Here is an 18,565-nt window from a genome sequence, read left to right on the forward strand (position 1 = left end):
TTAGTCTTTTTCAACCCTTAAATATTTTGTAAATATTTCCAGAAGCTATAGGCCTCTTTGTGGTCCCAGCCTTGTTCGTAAAGATCAGGGCATATTTATAACCTACAGAGTGATTTAAATTTTAAGAGGATAGAGAAATTACAGGACCGGTACATAATGCTAGATCGACTCAGCTTTCCGAGTTCTATACTACATTATTGGTATAAAACCAATATTTTGAGGTGTTACAAGCTTTTTGGCCCATTAAACCTATAATACCCTCAACATATAATGTAGTTGGATATAAAAAAACAAGTAAATTATATGCAGTGCTTCATTTTTTGTTTATTCCGGAAATCAAAATCGTTAGACCAAATACACTAGCGATCACTTTCATTTTTTATACGCATTCCAATCTCAAAGAATTTACTTCTTTTTCAACAAAGTGGTGTAGACAGCGGGAGCAGCTGGGGCAACGACGGCAGCGGCAGCAGGAGCTGCAACTACGGCTGGGGCAGAATAGGTAGTATAGGCAGCAGGAGCAGAGTATAATGAACGTGTGTAAACTGGAGCAGCTGCAGCATAGGTGGTATAGGCTGGGGCGGCAGCATATGTAGTGTATGCTGGAGCGGCAGCAGCATATGTGGTATAAGCTGGAGCAGCAGCAGCATAGGTGGTTACGGGAGCAACGACATGAGCGCTAGCTGCAGCAATGAAAAGGGCCAAGCAGATAAGGAACTGTGGGAAAATAATAAATAATATTGTTAATCCTTGTTGTCCTATTATTTGCATGAGAATCCTAGTATGGTCCTTGAGCGGGGTACTTACTTTCATTATGAGTAGTGTTTTGTTGAAGATTGCTGTTCTTTGCAATGGAGCGTAATGAACTGATGTCTATTGCCCGGAATGTGGTAGCTTTTGTACCAAAAAAAAAAAAATAATATTTTATTTGTAAGGGAATTAAGAACTTTTGTTGTCGTGCAATATTTGCGGCTGTGCGAGTATGTCGATAATACGCTTATTGACATTACAATGCCTACATAGTTTCATATTTAAGATATAAACAAGTTCTTGATATAGTTACGTATGTGCGTGTACATGAATAAGCTGAAATCAATCAAGCTTATTTTTCTCAGTTTCTTACCAAAGTCGAACATAATAGCAAGAACGCTAGGAATGACAGAGAAATTTCTTAAAGAAAAGTAAGTAAAAAAACTGTAAGTTCGACCGGACCGAACTTTGAATACCCTCTACCATTTGGTACAAATTTGGCAATTATCACAAAAATAGAATCCGTTAAAAATGCTGTTAAAATCTTATAAATACCGAAAGTAGGTGTATATTAGGGTCTATACGACGACGTGGATCTGCATAGGCAACTTTTGTCGTAAGCCATTACAACATTCAAATGCGAAACTTGAAAAAAATCTGTTTATAATGTAATCAAAATACCGAATATAGGGAGGTACCATGAGGGTTATAAAACGTGGACCTGCACAGACAATTTTCTGCCATAGGCTGTAGTATCCATTACGAACTTCAAATACAAATTTTGAAACAATTCCGGTAAATAATGTCGCTAAAATCATCAAAATACCGAATATCGGGGGTACCATTATATTGGGGCTATACGGAGACGTGGACCTACAGGGCCTATTTTCTGTCTTATGCTGAAGTATCCATTACGAACTTCAAATACCCAATTTAAAACAATTCCGGTAAATAATGTCGCTGAAATCATCAAAATACCGAATATCTGGAGATAACGTTATATGGGGGCTATACGAAAACGTGGACCTGCACAGACAATTTTCTGTCTTAGGCTGAAGTATCCATCACGAACTTCAAATACCGAATTTGAAACAATTCCGGTAAATAATGTCGCTAAAATCATCAAAATACCGAATATCAGGGATACCGTTACATAGGACCTGCACAGACAATTTTCTGTAATGGGCTGTAGTATTCATTACGAACCTCAAATACCAAATTTGAAATAGTTCCGGTAAATAATGTCGCTAAAATCATCAAAATACCGCATATCTGGAGGTACCGTTATATGGGGGCTATACGAAGATGTGGACCTACATGGCCCATTTTCTGTCTTATGGTCCATTAAGAACATCAAATACCACATTTCAAACAATTCCGATAAATAATGTCGCTAAAATTATCAAAATACCTAATATCGGGAGGTACCGTTTTGTGGGGGCTATACTAAGACGTGGACCCACATGACCCATTTTCAATGCCAAAAGTCCTGCAGACATAATATATATTTAAGCTAACTTAAATCAACCTACTTCATTTCAATCGAAAGCTAGAGTGATTTCCACAGACGGATGGACGGACCGACGGACTAGCTAAATCGGCATAGAATTTTATGCTGATCAAGAATATGTATACATTGTGGGGTCTAAAATGTATATTTCGAGGTGTTACAAACGGACTGACAAACTTAATTTAATACTATAGTGGAGGGTATAAAAATGCGGATGCAAATTTACCAATTTGCCGATAAAGGAGAGAAGAAAAATGAACTGGTTCTAATTGAGATTTACATTTCTTAAAATACCAGAATTGCCATTATTTAAGAATACGGCTTTCAAATTTGACAGTCCTTGGTTTTACTCTTTCCATGTTTGCCGATATTAAAAAGCCCGACTTTTTAGCTTTTTTAATTATTCTGTTTTTAATATATCTGCTCAATATTTACCGTCCATTTCTTGTTTTTTTTTTTCAGTAAAATGATTATCTGTTTATTTTCTTTACAATGTTTGCTGTTGTTGTTGTTTTTATAACTGATGCGCTTAATTATGCCAATCATTTGCCATGTGATTGATTCTTCTTTCAGCCAATAGTTCAGCCAATTCCAATGTTGTTGCCAGAGAGACAGAGCGTGTGAGCATAACATTATATTTTTGTTATTGTTGTATTGGCAATGGCGTTAAATACAACACTTGCCATGTCACAATCTCTCCGGCCATGTCAAAGTTCAATTAAAAGCTGCTACTCGTGTTCAACACCATGTATTTGTATTCACCTACCTGGCTTTTCATTAGCCCAGTTCATGGCATTGCAAAACCCATCCTTGGTCGCCAATAATGTGACAGAAACGCTTGTTTGTGTCACACATGGTGTTGTTGTTGTTGCTGCTGCTGTTGCCGTTCGTCTGCATTAACGAATGATTTTATGCCAGCTTCAATTAACATCGTTCATGGAACACCTCTTTTGGTCGAACAAAAATGCCAGTCTGCCAGCAAATGGCTAGGATTACAATCATCGATAACAGCTTTCAATGCAACAGTGTTGAATTGTAACAAGGATCAAGGGAGGGAGTAAGGGGTTGAGAGTGTGGGAGAGAAGTGGAGAGGGTGGAGGATGCCAAAGTGTTAAAAAATATCAATTACATGTTGTACACACACAGATACTGATACATGTTGAAATGCCCATTGCAACAAGGATATGGAAAAATGTTCAGCTTTTTTTCGGTGTCCATTTTAAATGTTCTCCGAAATGTTTTAATGAAATTGTAATTATGTTTGTCCATCTACATGTGTGTAAGAGTTTCTGTGTGTGGGTATTTTCGTGTATGGTCTTTGACCCGGCATTTCGTTACAAATTGTCATACAAATGCATATTGGCAGCCAATATTGATATGACGTATGAAAGACAGTAATATAGGAAGATTGTCTAAAAATATACGTACCCAGGTATACAATCTGCAATGTGCCCCAAAAACATATAACAGTTTATAGAGACTCTTTGGACGAAATCCGCTTCACGAATTTGAAGTCGATCTTGCAATATCAGTCCATTGGTCTCCGTCTTGAAGGGAGTATATGTCCACATCTGGCACATCGTAATATTTCTATAAAACTTGGGTCGAGTTCTGGGAAGGTCAAAATCGGACCCTCCCTATTAAAATAAAATGCGGATAACTGATTTTGGCTCAAACATAGCAAATTTTAAGTCAAATGGGAAAAATGATACCCTTCGCACACAGATGATTTAAATGTTGGTCCAACAATCTGTGTTGCCTAAAAATGATTGCATTGAAAATAAATTTCGTCGGTTTAAATTTAATAATGACCCCCATCCAATGTCGCCTCCTGATTTTCGGAGTTCCGAACGCTTTTGAGAGCCATTTACATTTAGGGTTTTCAGTAGGTATCGGTTCTTTCCACAAAAAAATCAATACTGACTACTATTTAAAACCGACCCCATTTAATGGAGTTGCTTTTTTTTAATACTTCAAGGAATTTTTAACCAAATTATCTATGATTTTTCGAGTCATGTTCAATGTTTAAATATTGATTTGATATCGATACCATATAATGGAATACCCTGGTTGATTTATTTAATATACATCTAAATTGAATTCTCATGACATTAAAAATCAATATTCCCGATATAGTCCAAAATTCGTATTATTTATATCAGACTATAGTGAGGTACGAAACTGAACAATATTAGACCGATCCACTTTCAATATGTCCACATTTTGGATAATAATAACTCTCTTAAAGTGGAGAATAAAGAATCACATCTCTATTTTAGCTTTGGCTATTCTTATTAAATTCTTTTTCTGTGTAAATCCTTCATGAAATAGTCATTCGAAACTCCATGACTTTTGCTCTGATAGTCCTTTAGAAAAACTCAGGTTTTTAGTTTTAAAGAACCTTCAGCAAATATTCTTAATAGAGCTCTTTAAAAAATTGGCCTTGAATATCTGTATCTTATCTCTGATAGTTAAACAGAAATCATTGCTAAATATACTTTTTGGTCCTACTGAAAATATTCTATAAAATCGACTAGTATTCGATTTGGTCCAAAGTTGGTACATCGTAATAATGTTATCAAAATTAGGTGAAGTTCGGAAATGGACAATATTTTCCACCCCTTCTAGTACGTCCCTTACAAAAGGTCAGAAGTTTCAAAAAAAATATTTTACTGCACAGAAAGAGAAAAGATAATCCGGTTTTGCTCCAACTTTGCAAATTCTAATATTTGCCTCAGTGCTAGGTCAACATTTTGAATAATTAAAACTCTTACAAAATGTGACGTAAGAATCCGATTGCCTTCAAATTACACACATCGCAATATTTTTATTAACCCAAAGTCTGGTGTGAAAATGGAATATATATCACCCACAGAAGTCAACATTTTGAATATCCATGAAGTTCATAAAACGCGAAATCAACATCCGATTCCATTCAGACTTGGCACATCTCAATATTTTTATGTTATAAAGATAGTAGAGGCCGGATCATTCCTTCTGATTCCTCCCCCACAAAGGGTCAACGTTTTGAATAACGAAAACTATTATGAAATCCGAAATAGGCATCCGGTTCTCTTCATGTTTCACACATCCCATTATTTCTACTAACACAATATCATCTGTGAAAATGGGATATATCGGTCCACTCATTCTGGTATATCCCCAACAAAAGATTAAAATTTTGATATCCATGAAGCTCATAAAACGCAAAATTAACATCCGAATCCATTCAATATTTCCATAAACACAAGATCTGTTAAAAAGATGGTAGAAATCGGACAATTTCTTCTCGCACGTCAACCACCCCCCCCCCCCCCCCCCCAATTAAAAAAAAAAACAAATGCTCCAACTCTCTTCAAATTTCCCACATACGAACATTTTTGCTAACTTTTATCTGTTATAACTTGCGAAATAAGTCAGTGATTCTTTACAACTTGTTGTATCTAAATATATCTCTCTTTCTATGTCTCTCAGCCAGAAACCTGAGATGAATTGGAATTGAATATGTTCGAAACTCTTGAAATTTTGCCCATTTCAATATTTTTATCTGTATTAGATTAAGCATGAAAATGGAATACTTCACATATAAAGTAAAGGAAGTAACCAATATAGTCCAAACATAACACGTCAGAAAAATCTCAGAAAAAATTTCTAAACCTTTACGATTTCCCCCTCTGAAAGAAAATATTTTTATAAATTTTGCAATTCTGCTCTAATAGTCCCTCAGACTTATTGGGGGAATAGTATAAACTTTGTCATTCCGTTTATAACATCCCTTAATACTCGTCGTAGACCCCATAAAGTGTACATATTCATGATCAGCTATGTCGATTTAACGACGTCTATGTCTGTTGAAATCACGATACAGCCCACATTAATTGACGTAGAGCTTCAAAATTTGGCAGAACAATTTATATGGTCGGTATTGAAAATAAGATATATCGGCCCACGTTTTGATGGCCTCCATATAACGGTACGTCCCGATATTCAGTATTTTAATGATTTTCGCCTCATTTTTCCAAGTGTTTGTTTAAAAATTTTTATTTGTAGTTCATAATGGGTTCTAGCTCAGGTGGCGAAACATTGTATGTATAGGTCCAGGTTTTGTACAGCCCCCACATAATGGTACCTCCAGATATTCGGTGTCTTGGTCATTTTTGCAACATTTTTCTACAGATTTTTCTAAAAAAATGTTATTTATAGTTCATAATTGGTTCTAGCACAATTTTCGTATAGCGCACATATAACGATACCCACCGATATTCGGTATTTTAATAATCCGAGACACATTTATTCACAAAATTGTTCCGAGTTTGGTAATTAAGAAGTTTTGGTAGATGACAATCCTTGAAGTATGAAATTGTCTATAGAGACGTATTTGGTATTGCCCCCATATAACGGCCTCACCCACTTTAAAAAAAAGTGAAAGTGAAAAGTTTAACAGCATTTTCCAAACGGTCTTACTGATATTTGTAGTTTGAAGAGGAACACGTTTGAATTCAAATCATTTTATATAAAAATGTTTTCTTTACCCAATGGTGGAGGGCATTAAAAGTTCGGCCCTTCGGACGTACATACCCTGTGCACACATTCACATTACTTGGTAATTAGATAAGCAAGTTCTTTTATTTTCTTAAGCAATTATTCATTTTATTCCACCTTCTGGTAATACCTTGGTATTGGGTATTTCGGCTAAAAAAAATTCTAAGTTCCAGCGTCAACATTCGAACACAAGGCAGATATATAACGTCATCCTTAAAAGTTTTGCATGTTCTTGTATACTCGATGGACATCCAAGGGAGGTATCAATCAAATTAACTTTGTGAAATTGTCCGAAAGTTAAAACGCCGCAACATCAACAAACTCAATACAACTCTCCCATTGCAACGCAAATAGTTGGAAAGGTACATCAGCACCCACTTTGTACCCCGTACCCAGGCAACAGGCAACCTTTCCAACCCAACCTCACTCCACAAATTGCTTCAAATTGATTTTTTTTTTTTCGTGTGCCATTACATGACCAACAATAGTCAGCTGGTCAGACCAACAACAACAGGCAGACCGACAGACCAGCAGCACCAAATGCCATAGAATCTGATTACAGACAAAGGTAAGTCCGAGTGTTGTTTTTGCTTGCTTCCCTGCCTCTTTGGCTATACAATTTGACCATTATCACTTAACAACAATGACTTTTAGTTACCTCTTATGGTTTTTCCGAGCAAGAAGTGAGTCCATTGTTGTGGTTCATTGGTAACATTACAGTATGATTGCTGCTGCTGTTGTTGGTCTTGTTGTTTAGGGTGTTGTGGTATGGCATGGTGTGATTGGTTCCACAATCAATGGAGTTCACAATTGTTCGTGTGTGTGTCTGTGTGTGTATAATCTTAAGCCATGACAAATCACTTATCGATTATATCAATTTTGTCTTCTTTTCCTCACCAACTGTTGTTTTTTCGTTTTTGGTTCCGACTGTTTGTTTGTGGTATGTGCCTTATTTCGTTGTTGTTGTTGTGACGTAGTAATTGTAATTACATTTTGGTTAATTTATCAGGTTTGCGTGTTTGAAACTTCTTCTAATGTGATTTGGTTCTAAATTAAAAACAGAAATAAAATGGAAATTAAGAAAAAGAAGGACAACAAGAACAACAACAGTGCATTGCATGTGAAAAGTGATGGAAAAGTGTTTAATTATGCAATTGAATTCAAGTGAAAATTATAGTGAGTGAAAATCGCCGGCCCGTTTCTCTTGCATTGCCTCACTCAACCTGGGTTTGATGTGTTTCGTTACTATAACATCACAACCTCTTTGAGTGAGCTACAGCAGGTTGAAGTTACAACAAAGGAATTCAATTAATAATAAACAAATAAATAAATAAGTGCATGAAAGAGTAGCTAAATATAGAAATACATTGGTAATTGTGATCCTGATGCAAAGAAAAAATAATGTGAATTGTGCAAAAATATTAAGAGAAAAAAGTTAAAAAGCAGTAAGTTCGGCCGGGCCGAACTTTGAATACCCTCCACCATTTGGAACGAATTTGGAAATAAAATCCTGAAAAAAATTTTGGTAAAATTTAAAAAAAAAACCGAATATTGCCGTATTGCCTATACGACGTGGACCCACACAGGCATTATTTGTCATGAGTCATTACCAAATTCAAATTCGGAACTTGAAATAAACGCGAATAATGTAGCTAAAATCATCACAGTATAGAATATAGGGAGGTACCGTTATATCGGAGCTGTGCGAAGACCTGAACCTGCGTAGACAATTTTTTGTCATATTCTGTAGCATCCATAACGAACTTCAAATACAACATTTCAAACAACTTCGGTGAGTATTGTACCTAAACTCGTCAAAATACCGAATATAGGGAGGTACTGGTATATGGGGCCTATACGAAGACCTGGACCTGCACAGACAATTTTCTGTCACAGACTGGAGTTTCCATTACGAACTCTAAATGCGTAATTTGAAAAAAATTGGTGAATAAAGACGCTAAAATCACCAAAATACCGAATATAGGGAGGTACCGTTATATGGGGGCTATACGAAGACGTGGACCTGAACAGACGATTTTCTGTCTTAGGCTGTAGTATCCATTGCGAACTTCAAATACCAAATTTGAAACAATTCCGGTGAATAATGTCGCTAAAATCATCAAAATACCGAATATCGGGAGGTACCGTTATATGGGGGCTATATGAAAACGTGGACCTACGTGAACCATTTACGAACTTAACCTGCCTACTGTAAAAATAAACCTGTGTGCAAAATTTTAGCCTTGTATCTCAATTCGTTCGAAAGATAGCGTGATTACAACAGACAGACAGACGGGCAGACAGACAGACAGACGAACATCGATAAATCGACTTAGAATTTTACGCTGATCAAAAATATATATACTTTGTTGTGTCTGACATGAGTATTTCGGGGAGTTACAAACGAATTGACAAAGTTAATATACCCTCCATAGTATGGTGGAGGGTATAAAAAAGTGTAAATGACGATATGTTAAGAATATATTGGCAAAACGTATAGTTAATTCCGTTGGCATAACGTTTAGTCAATAATCGTATAATCTTTTTTTGGCAAAACTATTAGCATTTTTTTATGTAAGACAATTTAAAGTGGATTTTTTTGACAACCCTTTCTATGAAAAATTCTTTTCTAAAGAAAATGCTTCCATCGATAAACTGTTCATTTCGAAGTATTCAAGAGTTACCCTCGATAAAGCTTCTCATACCTATGTTTTTTTTTCCATTATCGTTTATCGACAGAAAACTTTTGTGTGGAATATGTATTCTATTGAAAGGCATGCGAGCTAACACCTGTCCAATGGAAAAGCTCGTTATAGACTATTTATACCCTACACCACATAGTGGTAAGGGTATTATGTCTTTGTGAATTTGTTTGTAACAGGCAAAAGGAAGCGAGATAGACCCATAATTACTTTTGAGGATCTCCATAGAATCACTTTCTGAGTTGATTTATGCTTGTCAGTCCGTCTGTCCGTCTGTCCATGTATTCTTATGAACTAAATGCAGGTCGCATTTATTATTCGATTGAGATGACATTTTCCAAACAACATTTGTTTGGCCCAAGGACGAACTCTATTGAAATTGGAGATAATCGGTAAAAAATTAGACATAGTTCCCATATATATCTTCTTCCACTTTGCTTTTATTGTATACCAAACGTGTAATATCAGCCCGAATAGTATGGCATTTTGCACATACAACCAAATTAGGCCTAAAAATAAGTATGTCAAATTTGATCGAAATCGGTTCAGATATAGCTATAGCTCCCATATATATTGTTCATCCGATTTGTTATTTTTGTCCTCCGGAGCCGTAATATGCACTCTGTAACAACAATATTTGGGGAAATATATCAAATGCAGCTCAGACATACCTTTGCTAAATTTTATCGAAATCGGTTCAGATTTGGATATAGCTCCCATATATAACTTCGTCCGAATTACCTTTTATTGTGCACCAAACGTCTGATATTTTCTCAAATGGGATTAAATTTGGCACATACGCCCGAATTGAGAAGGTAGTATGCCAAATTTGGTGAAGATCGGTTCAGATATAACTATAGCTCCCATATATATTGTTCATCCGATTTGTTGTATTTGTTACCCACAGCCGTAATATGCACTCCGTAATATGCACAACGATATTCAGGAAAATATATCAAATACAGCACAGAAATCTCTTTGCCGAATTTGATCGAAATCAGTTCAGATGAAGCTATAGCTCCCATATATATTGTTCATCCGATTTGTTATTTTTGTCCTCCGCAGCCGTAATATGCACTCTGTAACAACAATATTTGGGGAAATATATCAAATGCATCTCAGAAATACCTTTGCAAAATTTTATCGAAATCGGTTCAGATTTTAATATAGCTCCCATATATATCTTTATTTTATTTCAAATTAATTTTGCGCCAAATGGGCAATGCAAGTCCGAATTTAAAAGATACAAATGCTTCGGCATATTTAGTCCTTTGAACTTTAAATTATAATTATAATCATAGCGTGTATGATTGAATTCTCCCATAAAAACTTTTAATTGTTATGTGGAGTTCTACTAAATTAGCAAAGTGGTGTAGGGTATTATAAAGTCGGCCCGCCCGACTTTAGGACTTTCTTTACTGGTTTTCTATAGTGATGCTCGTTATTTACCAAACCATCTATTGTATGTAATTTTTATAACTTCCACCATAGTATGGTGGGTATATGAATTTTGTCATTCCGTTTGTAACTCCTCGAAATACTCATGCCAGACCCAACAAATATATAAACTTGATCGGAGTACAATTCTAAGTCGATTAATCGATGTCCGCCTGTATGTCTGTTTGTTGTAATCACGCTTTCGAACGAATTAAGATAGAAGGCTAAAATTTTGCACACATGTGTATTTGCCAGTAGGAAGGTTAAGTTCGTAAATGGGCCATGTAGGTCCACGTTTTCATATATCCCCCATTTATAGGTTCCATTTATCGGTATTTAAAATTCGTAATAAATACTAAAGCCTATGAAAAATCGCGTACGTAGATCCAGGTCTTCGTATAGTCCCTATATAACGGTATTTTGATGATTTTAGCAGGAATTGTTTCAAATTTCAGAGTTGAAGTTTATAATGGAAACTACAAAGTATGAAAAAAGTATCTATGCAGGTCTTTGTCTATGTATAGCCCCCATAAAACGATATCTCTCTATATTCGGTATTTTGATGATTTTAGCGGTATTATTCACCAAAATTGTTTCACATTTCGTAAGTAAAGTTCGAAATGGGTACTATAGCCTATGACAAAAAAAGTACTTATGATGGAGGACGTCTTCGTATAGCCCCCTATAAGGGTTTTAATTTTGGGGGTATATTTCTACGAATTTTTTTCAAAAAAAATTCAAGTTCCTTCAAAATGGTGTAGGGTATTTAAAGTTCAGTCCGCCCGACCTTACTGCTTTTTTACTTGTTTAAATTGGAAAGGTTATAGTTGAGCAATTATTCTTTAGAAAATATAGCTATGGATTATCTTTTCTTTAGAAAATGTTAGAATAAAACCACTTTTCTTATACAGTGTTTTTAAAGAAAAACTTATTATTGCCAGGTTTTCCATAGAACAAAATATTTTTCTAAGAACTCGCTGATTGGAAATTTAAATAAAATACATGCACATACAATTATGAAATGACCAAAAAATATTTATTTGGTGGATAATTTCTTATCCTATAACATTTAAATTTAATTTTGGGCATATGACCACCGCCAATATTCCACCATCTTTCTAACATGTGAAGGGCGTATTTCATCAATGACCCGTTGAAAATTCGTTTCCAAAACGTCGTTTCCAAACGACATCACGTATCCCCCCAAAAATAATCGAATGGCGTCAAAAAACACAAACGCGGAGGCCAAATCAGCGGTCCGATCAGCCGATTGCTTCGCCCGCAGTATGACAAGTGGTACCATCCTGTTGAAACCACATTTCATTTGATATGGATATCATTGATTACAGCAAAAATTCATTGATTATGCTTCTTTTTGGTTTTCCATAGACCTAGCCCATAGATCGCACCAAACAGCATTTGATAATTCTTGAACAGCATGAAGATTATTTTCGCTCCAAATACGTTAATGTTGCTTATTGACAGATCCATTCAAACAAAAATGCGCTTCAACACTGAGATGATTTGATTTTTAATTGAACACCGTCCGTCTTTTGACCTCCAAAACGCAATAACTTATTCGAAACTCCGCAGATGAATATCGGATTCATGGAAATTAAAGAAATAGATGTTTCTCAGTTTTGCATTAAAATTATCAGAAAACAAGTAAAAAAGCTGTAAGTTCGGCCGGGCCGAACTTTGAACACCCTCCACCATTTGGAACGAAGTTGGCAATTCACAAAAACAACTAAATCCGTTAAAAATTCTGTTAAAATCTTAAAAATACCGAATGTAGCTGTTATATTATACGACGACATGGACCTGCATAGGTAACTTTTGTCATAAGCCATTACAATATTAAAATGCGAAACTTAAAAAAAAAAAATAGGTGAATAATGTCGCTAAAATCATCAAAATACCGAATATCGGGAGGTATCGTTATATGGGGGCTATACGAAGACGTGAACCTGCACAGACAATTTTCTGTCTTGTGCTGTAGTATCCATTCGAACTTCAAATGCCAAATTTGAAACAATTCTGTTGAATATTGTTGCTAAAACCATTTTCAATACCAAAAGACCAGCAGACCTATACATTTGAGTAAAAATTTATCAATCTACTTCAATTCGTTCGGAATCTAGAGTGATTTCCACAGAAGGACGAACATCGCTAAATCGACATAGAATTTTATGCTGATCAAGAATACATATACTTTGTGGGTCTAAAATGTATATTTCGAGGTGTTACAAACGGAATGACAAACTTAATATACCCTCCATACTATGGTGGTGGGTATAAAACGATATAATATTTCTATAAAAAAACTTCGATATTAGTGATATTACTGACTGACCGAGAATCAACACCCAGACGGAACGGCTTAAGATTGAATCTTAAAGTTTTATACGAAAGTTAGTCTTGGTGCGTAGGCTTTTGGTAAGGCTAGAAATGCATACTTAAAGGGTACGAAAAGTACTTAAAATTATTAATTAATACTTTTATGCTTTTTATACTTTTGTGTTGGACAAACGGTATGAGCTAGAATTCTGAAATTTCGAATGAGAGTCACTGATGGGGCGCAGGATAGATTTACCAAAGGGTTTTTTGGAAATTCGAACTATATGGTTACATAAGATTCTAATAGTACGTTTATATATGAGGGTTAAGCCACTGGATTTGGATTTAAATTGTCATATCCATTACTTTTACTTCAAATGAATCCTCTCAAAGTAGGTTAACCCTACAAAAAGTTCTAACGTAAACATGGCATTAAATGGTACCATTTGGTATTATGTGAACCGATAGAGCTAAAACCTTGAAATTTGAGAATCAAAGATGGAAAGTAAGTTTGATATATGAAGTTGGTTTTGGAAATCTGTACTAAGTGTGTGAACTGTACTTAATGGTACTTAATTTAGAACAATTTGATTACGGGTGAAAGGATGTAACTGTGTATTGAGGTCTCTGTTGGTGATAGGTTTGTGGTAAAGATGTGGTTTCGGTAATGTGCTCTACAAGTGATCAAAAAGTACTAAATAGCTCTATACAGGGTGAGATGAAAAAACTGCAACCAACTTCAGACTGCTGTCATTTTAAGTCAATCGTCCCTGAGCTCTAAAAATTATTTTAAGTGACAGCTCATTATATTGTAATTAAGCGTACAAACACGTTATTCGTGATGGAATTCAAGCGTAATAGTGTAATTTCTTTATATTTGACTGGAAAACCACAAGTGGCTATCGTTAGAGCAAAATATTCTGGAGGGTGTATAAAAGACTTGTACACCCAAAAATGTTGGCCGCAGACCTTGGACGTTCCCACAGGATTCAGCACGCACCAACTAAGAATGGTTACTTATGAGGTTCCTCGCTTCATTTAAAGCGAGCAATGGCCGCCAAAATTTCCAGATACCAATCCGTTGGACTGTTGTGACTGGAGTATTCTGGAAAGTAAGGTTGGCACTAAAAATACCAAAGTTTTGATCACCTCAAGCAAATACTTCGCCGGGAATGGGCCAAAATACCACAGGGCAACATTCGGGCAGCGTGTGACGATTCGTGCCAAAGGTGACCAATTCGAACAAATCTAAACATATTCTAAAATTTGATGCTATTTCCGACATTTTTTGCTTTCATTCAATAAAATTAAAAAAAAACAAAATGTTAAAATTATGGCGTTTGACTTTGTTGTAGTTTTTTATCTCACCCTGTATGAGCTTTATTGGTCCACGTTAATATACGCATACACGCCATATAATTTCACAACCATTTCCAACCAAATGAACTATGTGTTCGGTATGTCTTTTGCTTAGAAGAATATTTCATACATATCCTCTATTTGGCATTGCCCGCATACAACAGTACCACACGATTTTCGAGAATTTAAATTTCATTTTTAGATTGATCGGACATATGACATATTTTCTTATTATTCTTATTTTTTTTGCGCTGATAACCATGTTCTACGCAGGTTCACTATTTGGAATTTCTCTCATAAAAAGTGTTTCATAATTACTCTTCAAGAAAGAAGAAGCATTTGCCCCATATAACGATACATCTGTATTTTCAGTACATTTGGACATTTTTTGATATTTTAAGAATAACCTGGTCACATTTTCAACCCTTAGAGTATGTAATTTTACATTTTAAAATCCTTGTAACTATCGCTTCATGTATGGATGGTAGTTCTCTTGGTATATATACAAATATATATTTGACACGTAAATAAATATAAATAGAAAGTGTTTTTTTAGGTCGTTGATATCGTAGGACCATTACAGACAGAACGTTGCTTAGATACTAAGGATCTCAATATCACACACAACATTTTTTATACGATGCCAATTCCTCTCAGAGTCCGGAAATAAGAGGCTACCTTTTCTATAATTCAAGAAAACGTGATTTTAAAACAAAATAGTTTGAAAACTTTGACCGAAACGTCCGGAACGCCTGAGCACATAGTGCTTGAAATGGGTATTAGGATCATGTGTAGCCTGGACACATAGAGGTGGTTTTGGAAATGTATTCTATAATTGTACGAAAGGTACTAAATTTTGTATTGTCATAATCCCCAATTATGGGGCCGATATTTTTGGGTCATAGCCCTCATAATAAAATGGGTATTATGTTATTATGTCTTAATCCCCAGAAAGTTTCTGACATGATAATGGGTATGTCCAAAACGAATGCGGACATATACTGATGTGCGAAAAATTTGAGATTGGACTTTTTTGGTGGACTTTTCGCTGACGAAGTAGTGGCCTTTTGCTAGTCTTAATGTTCCTAATATCATCAATGTTCCTAATATCATCAAAATACCGAATAATGGGAGGTAACGTTATATTTGGGATCTACGAATGCGTGTACATAGACAATTTTCCGTCATAGGTTGTAGTACTTACTACGAGATTGAAACTTTAAACACGAAATTTGAAACAATTCCAGTCAAAAATGGGGGTACCGTCATAAGTGGGCTATACGATATCGTGGACCTATATAAACAATTCTCTTCCAGGGGGTAAAGTACTCAGAAGGAACTCCTAGCGTGGTTACTACAATCATCAAAATACCAATATCGGAAGGTGCCGTTATATGGGGGCTATACGATATCGTGGAGCGATATGTCCCATCTTCGAACTTGACCTGCCTGTACACAAAAGACTGATCTGTGCAAAATTTTAGTTTCCTATCTTAATACGTTTTGACACTAGCGTGATTACAACACCAGGGTTAAATCTTCTTAGAATTTTACGCTGATCAAGAGCTGGAATACTTTTTAGGGCTAAAGTTATTTTTCGATGAGTTACAAACGGAATGACGAACTTAATATACTTTCCATACTAGGCATGGTAGAGGCTATAAAAATATATTATTTGAACCAAATCAATTCGATTGCAAAAAAAATGTATATCATATTTAATTGTTATACCCTACAACACTATGTGTTGGGGGTATTGTAAGTTTGATTGGGCCAAAAATTATGTAACACCTCGAAATATTGGTTTCCCACATAGGAAAGTATATATGGATCTTCCTATCTCGCCGAGTTGAGTCGATCTAGCTATGTATGTCCGTCCGTCCGTCTGTCCATGTTAATTTGTAATCACTATACAGGTCGCAATTATGGCCCGATCTTCACGAAATTTAGAATGTAGGTGGGGTTAAGGTCAGAATAGAACCCTATTTCTTTTGGAGATGATCGCAAAATATTCAGGGGTTCAAATGAACCAAAAATAGAAAAAATTTCCAGATCAAACAATTGAAGCCAATAAACACGCCTGAGAAGAGAGTTAAGGACAGGGAAGAAGTCTAGCATTTTGGATGACCACTGGATTATACTTAGCTCTAAAATGGACCACAACAACTAACAGCACGATGAAGTGCGTAAATATTGGGCAAATGTCCCTGGTCAAATTGCTAAGAGTAATATCTGGGCAGTGCTCCGTGACATGATTTCAAAAGCGAAATCTTCCAAAATGGATATAGACATAAGAGGGCTTCAAATATATTGTAGTGTTGTAGGGTATCACATGGTCGGCCCCGCACGGCTATAGCCTTTGTTTACTTGTTTTCCTATACAACAATTCATTGCTTCCTTTGCATAATGTTAAATGTCCAAAAATTTAATACAAACATTGACGACTAATAAAGATTTTTCAAAAAAAAAATAACCTTCTCCGTGACAATGTTTCATTTGAACATTGCCGTGACCAGGATTCGAACCTGGGTTACTACGGCCACAACGTAGGGTCCTAACCACTAGACGATCACGGCTATTGAAGGTTGTTGAAATTCGTGCAGTTAACAGAGTTGACACACTTGTGATGTTGTGATGTTTTAAAAAATATATGAATCGCTCTGTATGAGAGCGTTAACATGAGAAAACTAATTCACCTTACAATATAAACAGGGTGCCTCAGAATTTCACTGTTCTTGGTTTAACATACATTGTACAAACAGAGTGGTGAATTGGCAATAATACAGCACAATGTAACGTTAGCAGATGGGGAATAACAAGGAATGGCAAAACAAACATTACCACGAGTGGTTGATTAAAATGCGAAATTATTAACAAACTGAGACAGACACACATTATATATGAATAACTGCCTGTTTCGCAATGTCTAAAGAAAATGAAACGATAAGTAATTAAAAAAAAATTAATGAGGTTTTTCCTAATTTTTAAATAAAAATAAAAAAATTACCCATGTCTTCAATTTCTGTATGTCGATTAAATTTAAATCAATAAACTAATTTTTTCGACTTTTCCCGACATTTAATTAATTATTTTTGTATGGTTGAAAGAAAGTAAAGTAGGTAATTATTTCACGAGAACTACCAGGGCAATAGCGAAACAAAAAGTTATTCCTGCATACAAGTAGGGTAAGTGGCACAGTATTCGGCATTTTTCTCATTTCCAAAAATCTACTGTTTCGAATGAAAATTTATTAAAAAAATATATGGAAAAAATTCCGTCTGATTTTAAATAAAAAACCTTTTTATATATAGTAAAATAGTGCTTGTGAGTTGTCAGCATGAAATGTTTATAGACGATATGCCGAATTTTTAAAAAGGGAAACATAATATATTTGATAAAACTTAATACTACCTCCATCGCCAAATTGAGTGTCAAAAATCGCCAAAACGAAAATTCTTCAGTTCATATAAAAAGTTATACTCTAGCATTTAGTTTTAATGCCCTCCACCATTCTATGGAGGGTATATTTACTTTCTCATTCCGTAAAATGTATTTTGCCAATAAGCAGGTTAAGTTCCTAAATGGGTCATGTCTACGTCCTCATATAGCCCCATACATAACGGTACCTCCCAATAGTCGATCTTTTGATGATTTCAAATTTCGTATTTAAAGTTCGTAATAGGTAATTCAGCCTATTACAAACCGGATTGTTTCAAATTTTGTATTAAAAGTTTGTAATGGTTGCTACGACCTATAGCAAAAAAAGAAACGAGTATGAAGGTTCTCATCGTCCTATAGCCCCCATATAACGATACCTCTCTATATTCGGTATTTTGATGATTTTAGCGGTATTATTCACCCGAATTATTTCAAATTTAGTAAATGAAGTTCGTAATGGGTTCAACAGACTATGACAAAAAATTACTTA

At 35.3% G+C, this 18,565-nt stretch overlaps 1 protein-coding gene and 1 non-coding gene across 2 annotated transcripts; both read right to left on the reverse strand.

Moving 5' to 3' along the window:
• Window positions 1–312: 312 nt before the first annotated feature.
• On the reverse strand, window positions 313–870 carry LOC101890949 (larval/pupal cuticle protein H1C-like). Its single transcript, XM_011294958.3, has 2 exons — window positions 808–870; window positions 313–717 (listed from the first exon to the last, which is right to left on the reverse strand). Exons 1-2 carry the CDS (start codon window positions 811–813, stop codon window positions 406–408), a joined length of 318 nt encoding a protein of 105 aa, XP_011293260.1. The 5' UTR covers window positions 814–870; the 3' UTR covers window positions 313–405.
• Window positions 871–17,141: 16,271 nt separating this feature from the next.
• On the reverse strand, window positions 17,142–17,213 carry TRNAH-GUG (transfer RNA histidin (anticodon GUG)). Its single transcript has one exon. It is a non-coding gene; the product is annotated as a tRNA-His (tRNA).
• Window positions 17,214–18,565: the final 1,352 nt, after the last annotated feature.

Source organism: Musca domestica, unplaced genomic scaffold, assembly GCF_030504385.1.
Source record: "Musca domestica strain aabys unplaced genomic scaffold, Musca_domestica.polishedcontigs.V.1.1 50, whole genome shotgun sequence".
Classification (NCBI taxonomy): Eukaryota; Metazoa; Arthropoda; class Insecta; order Diptera; family Muscidae; genus Musca; species Musca domestica.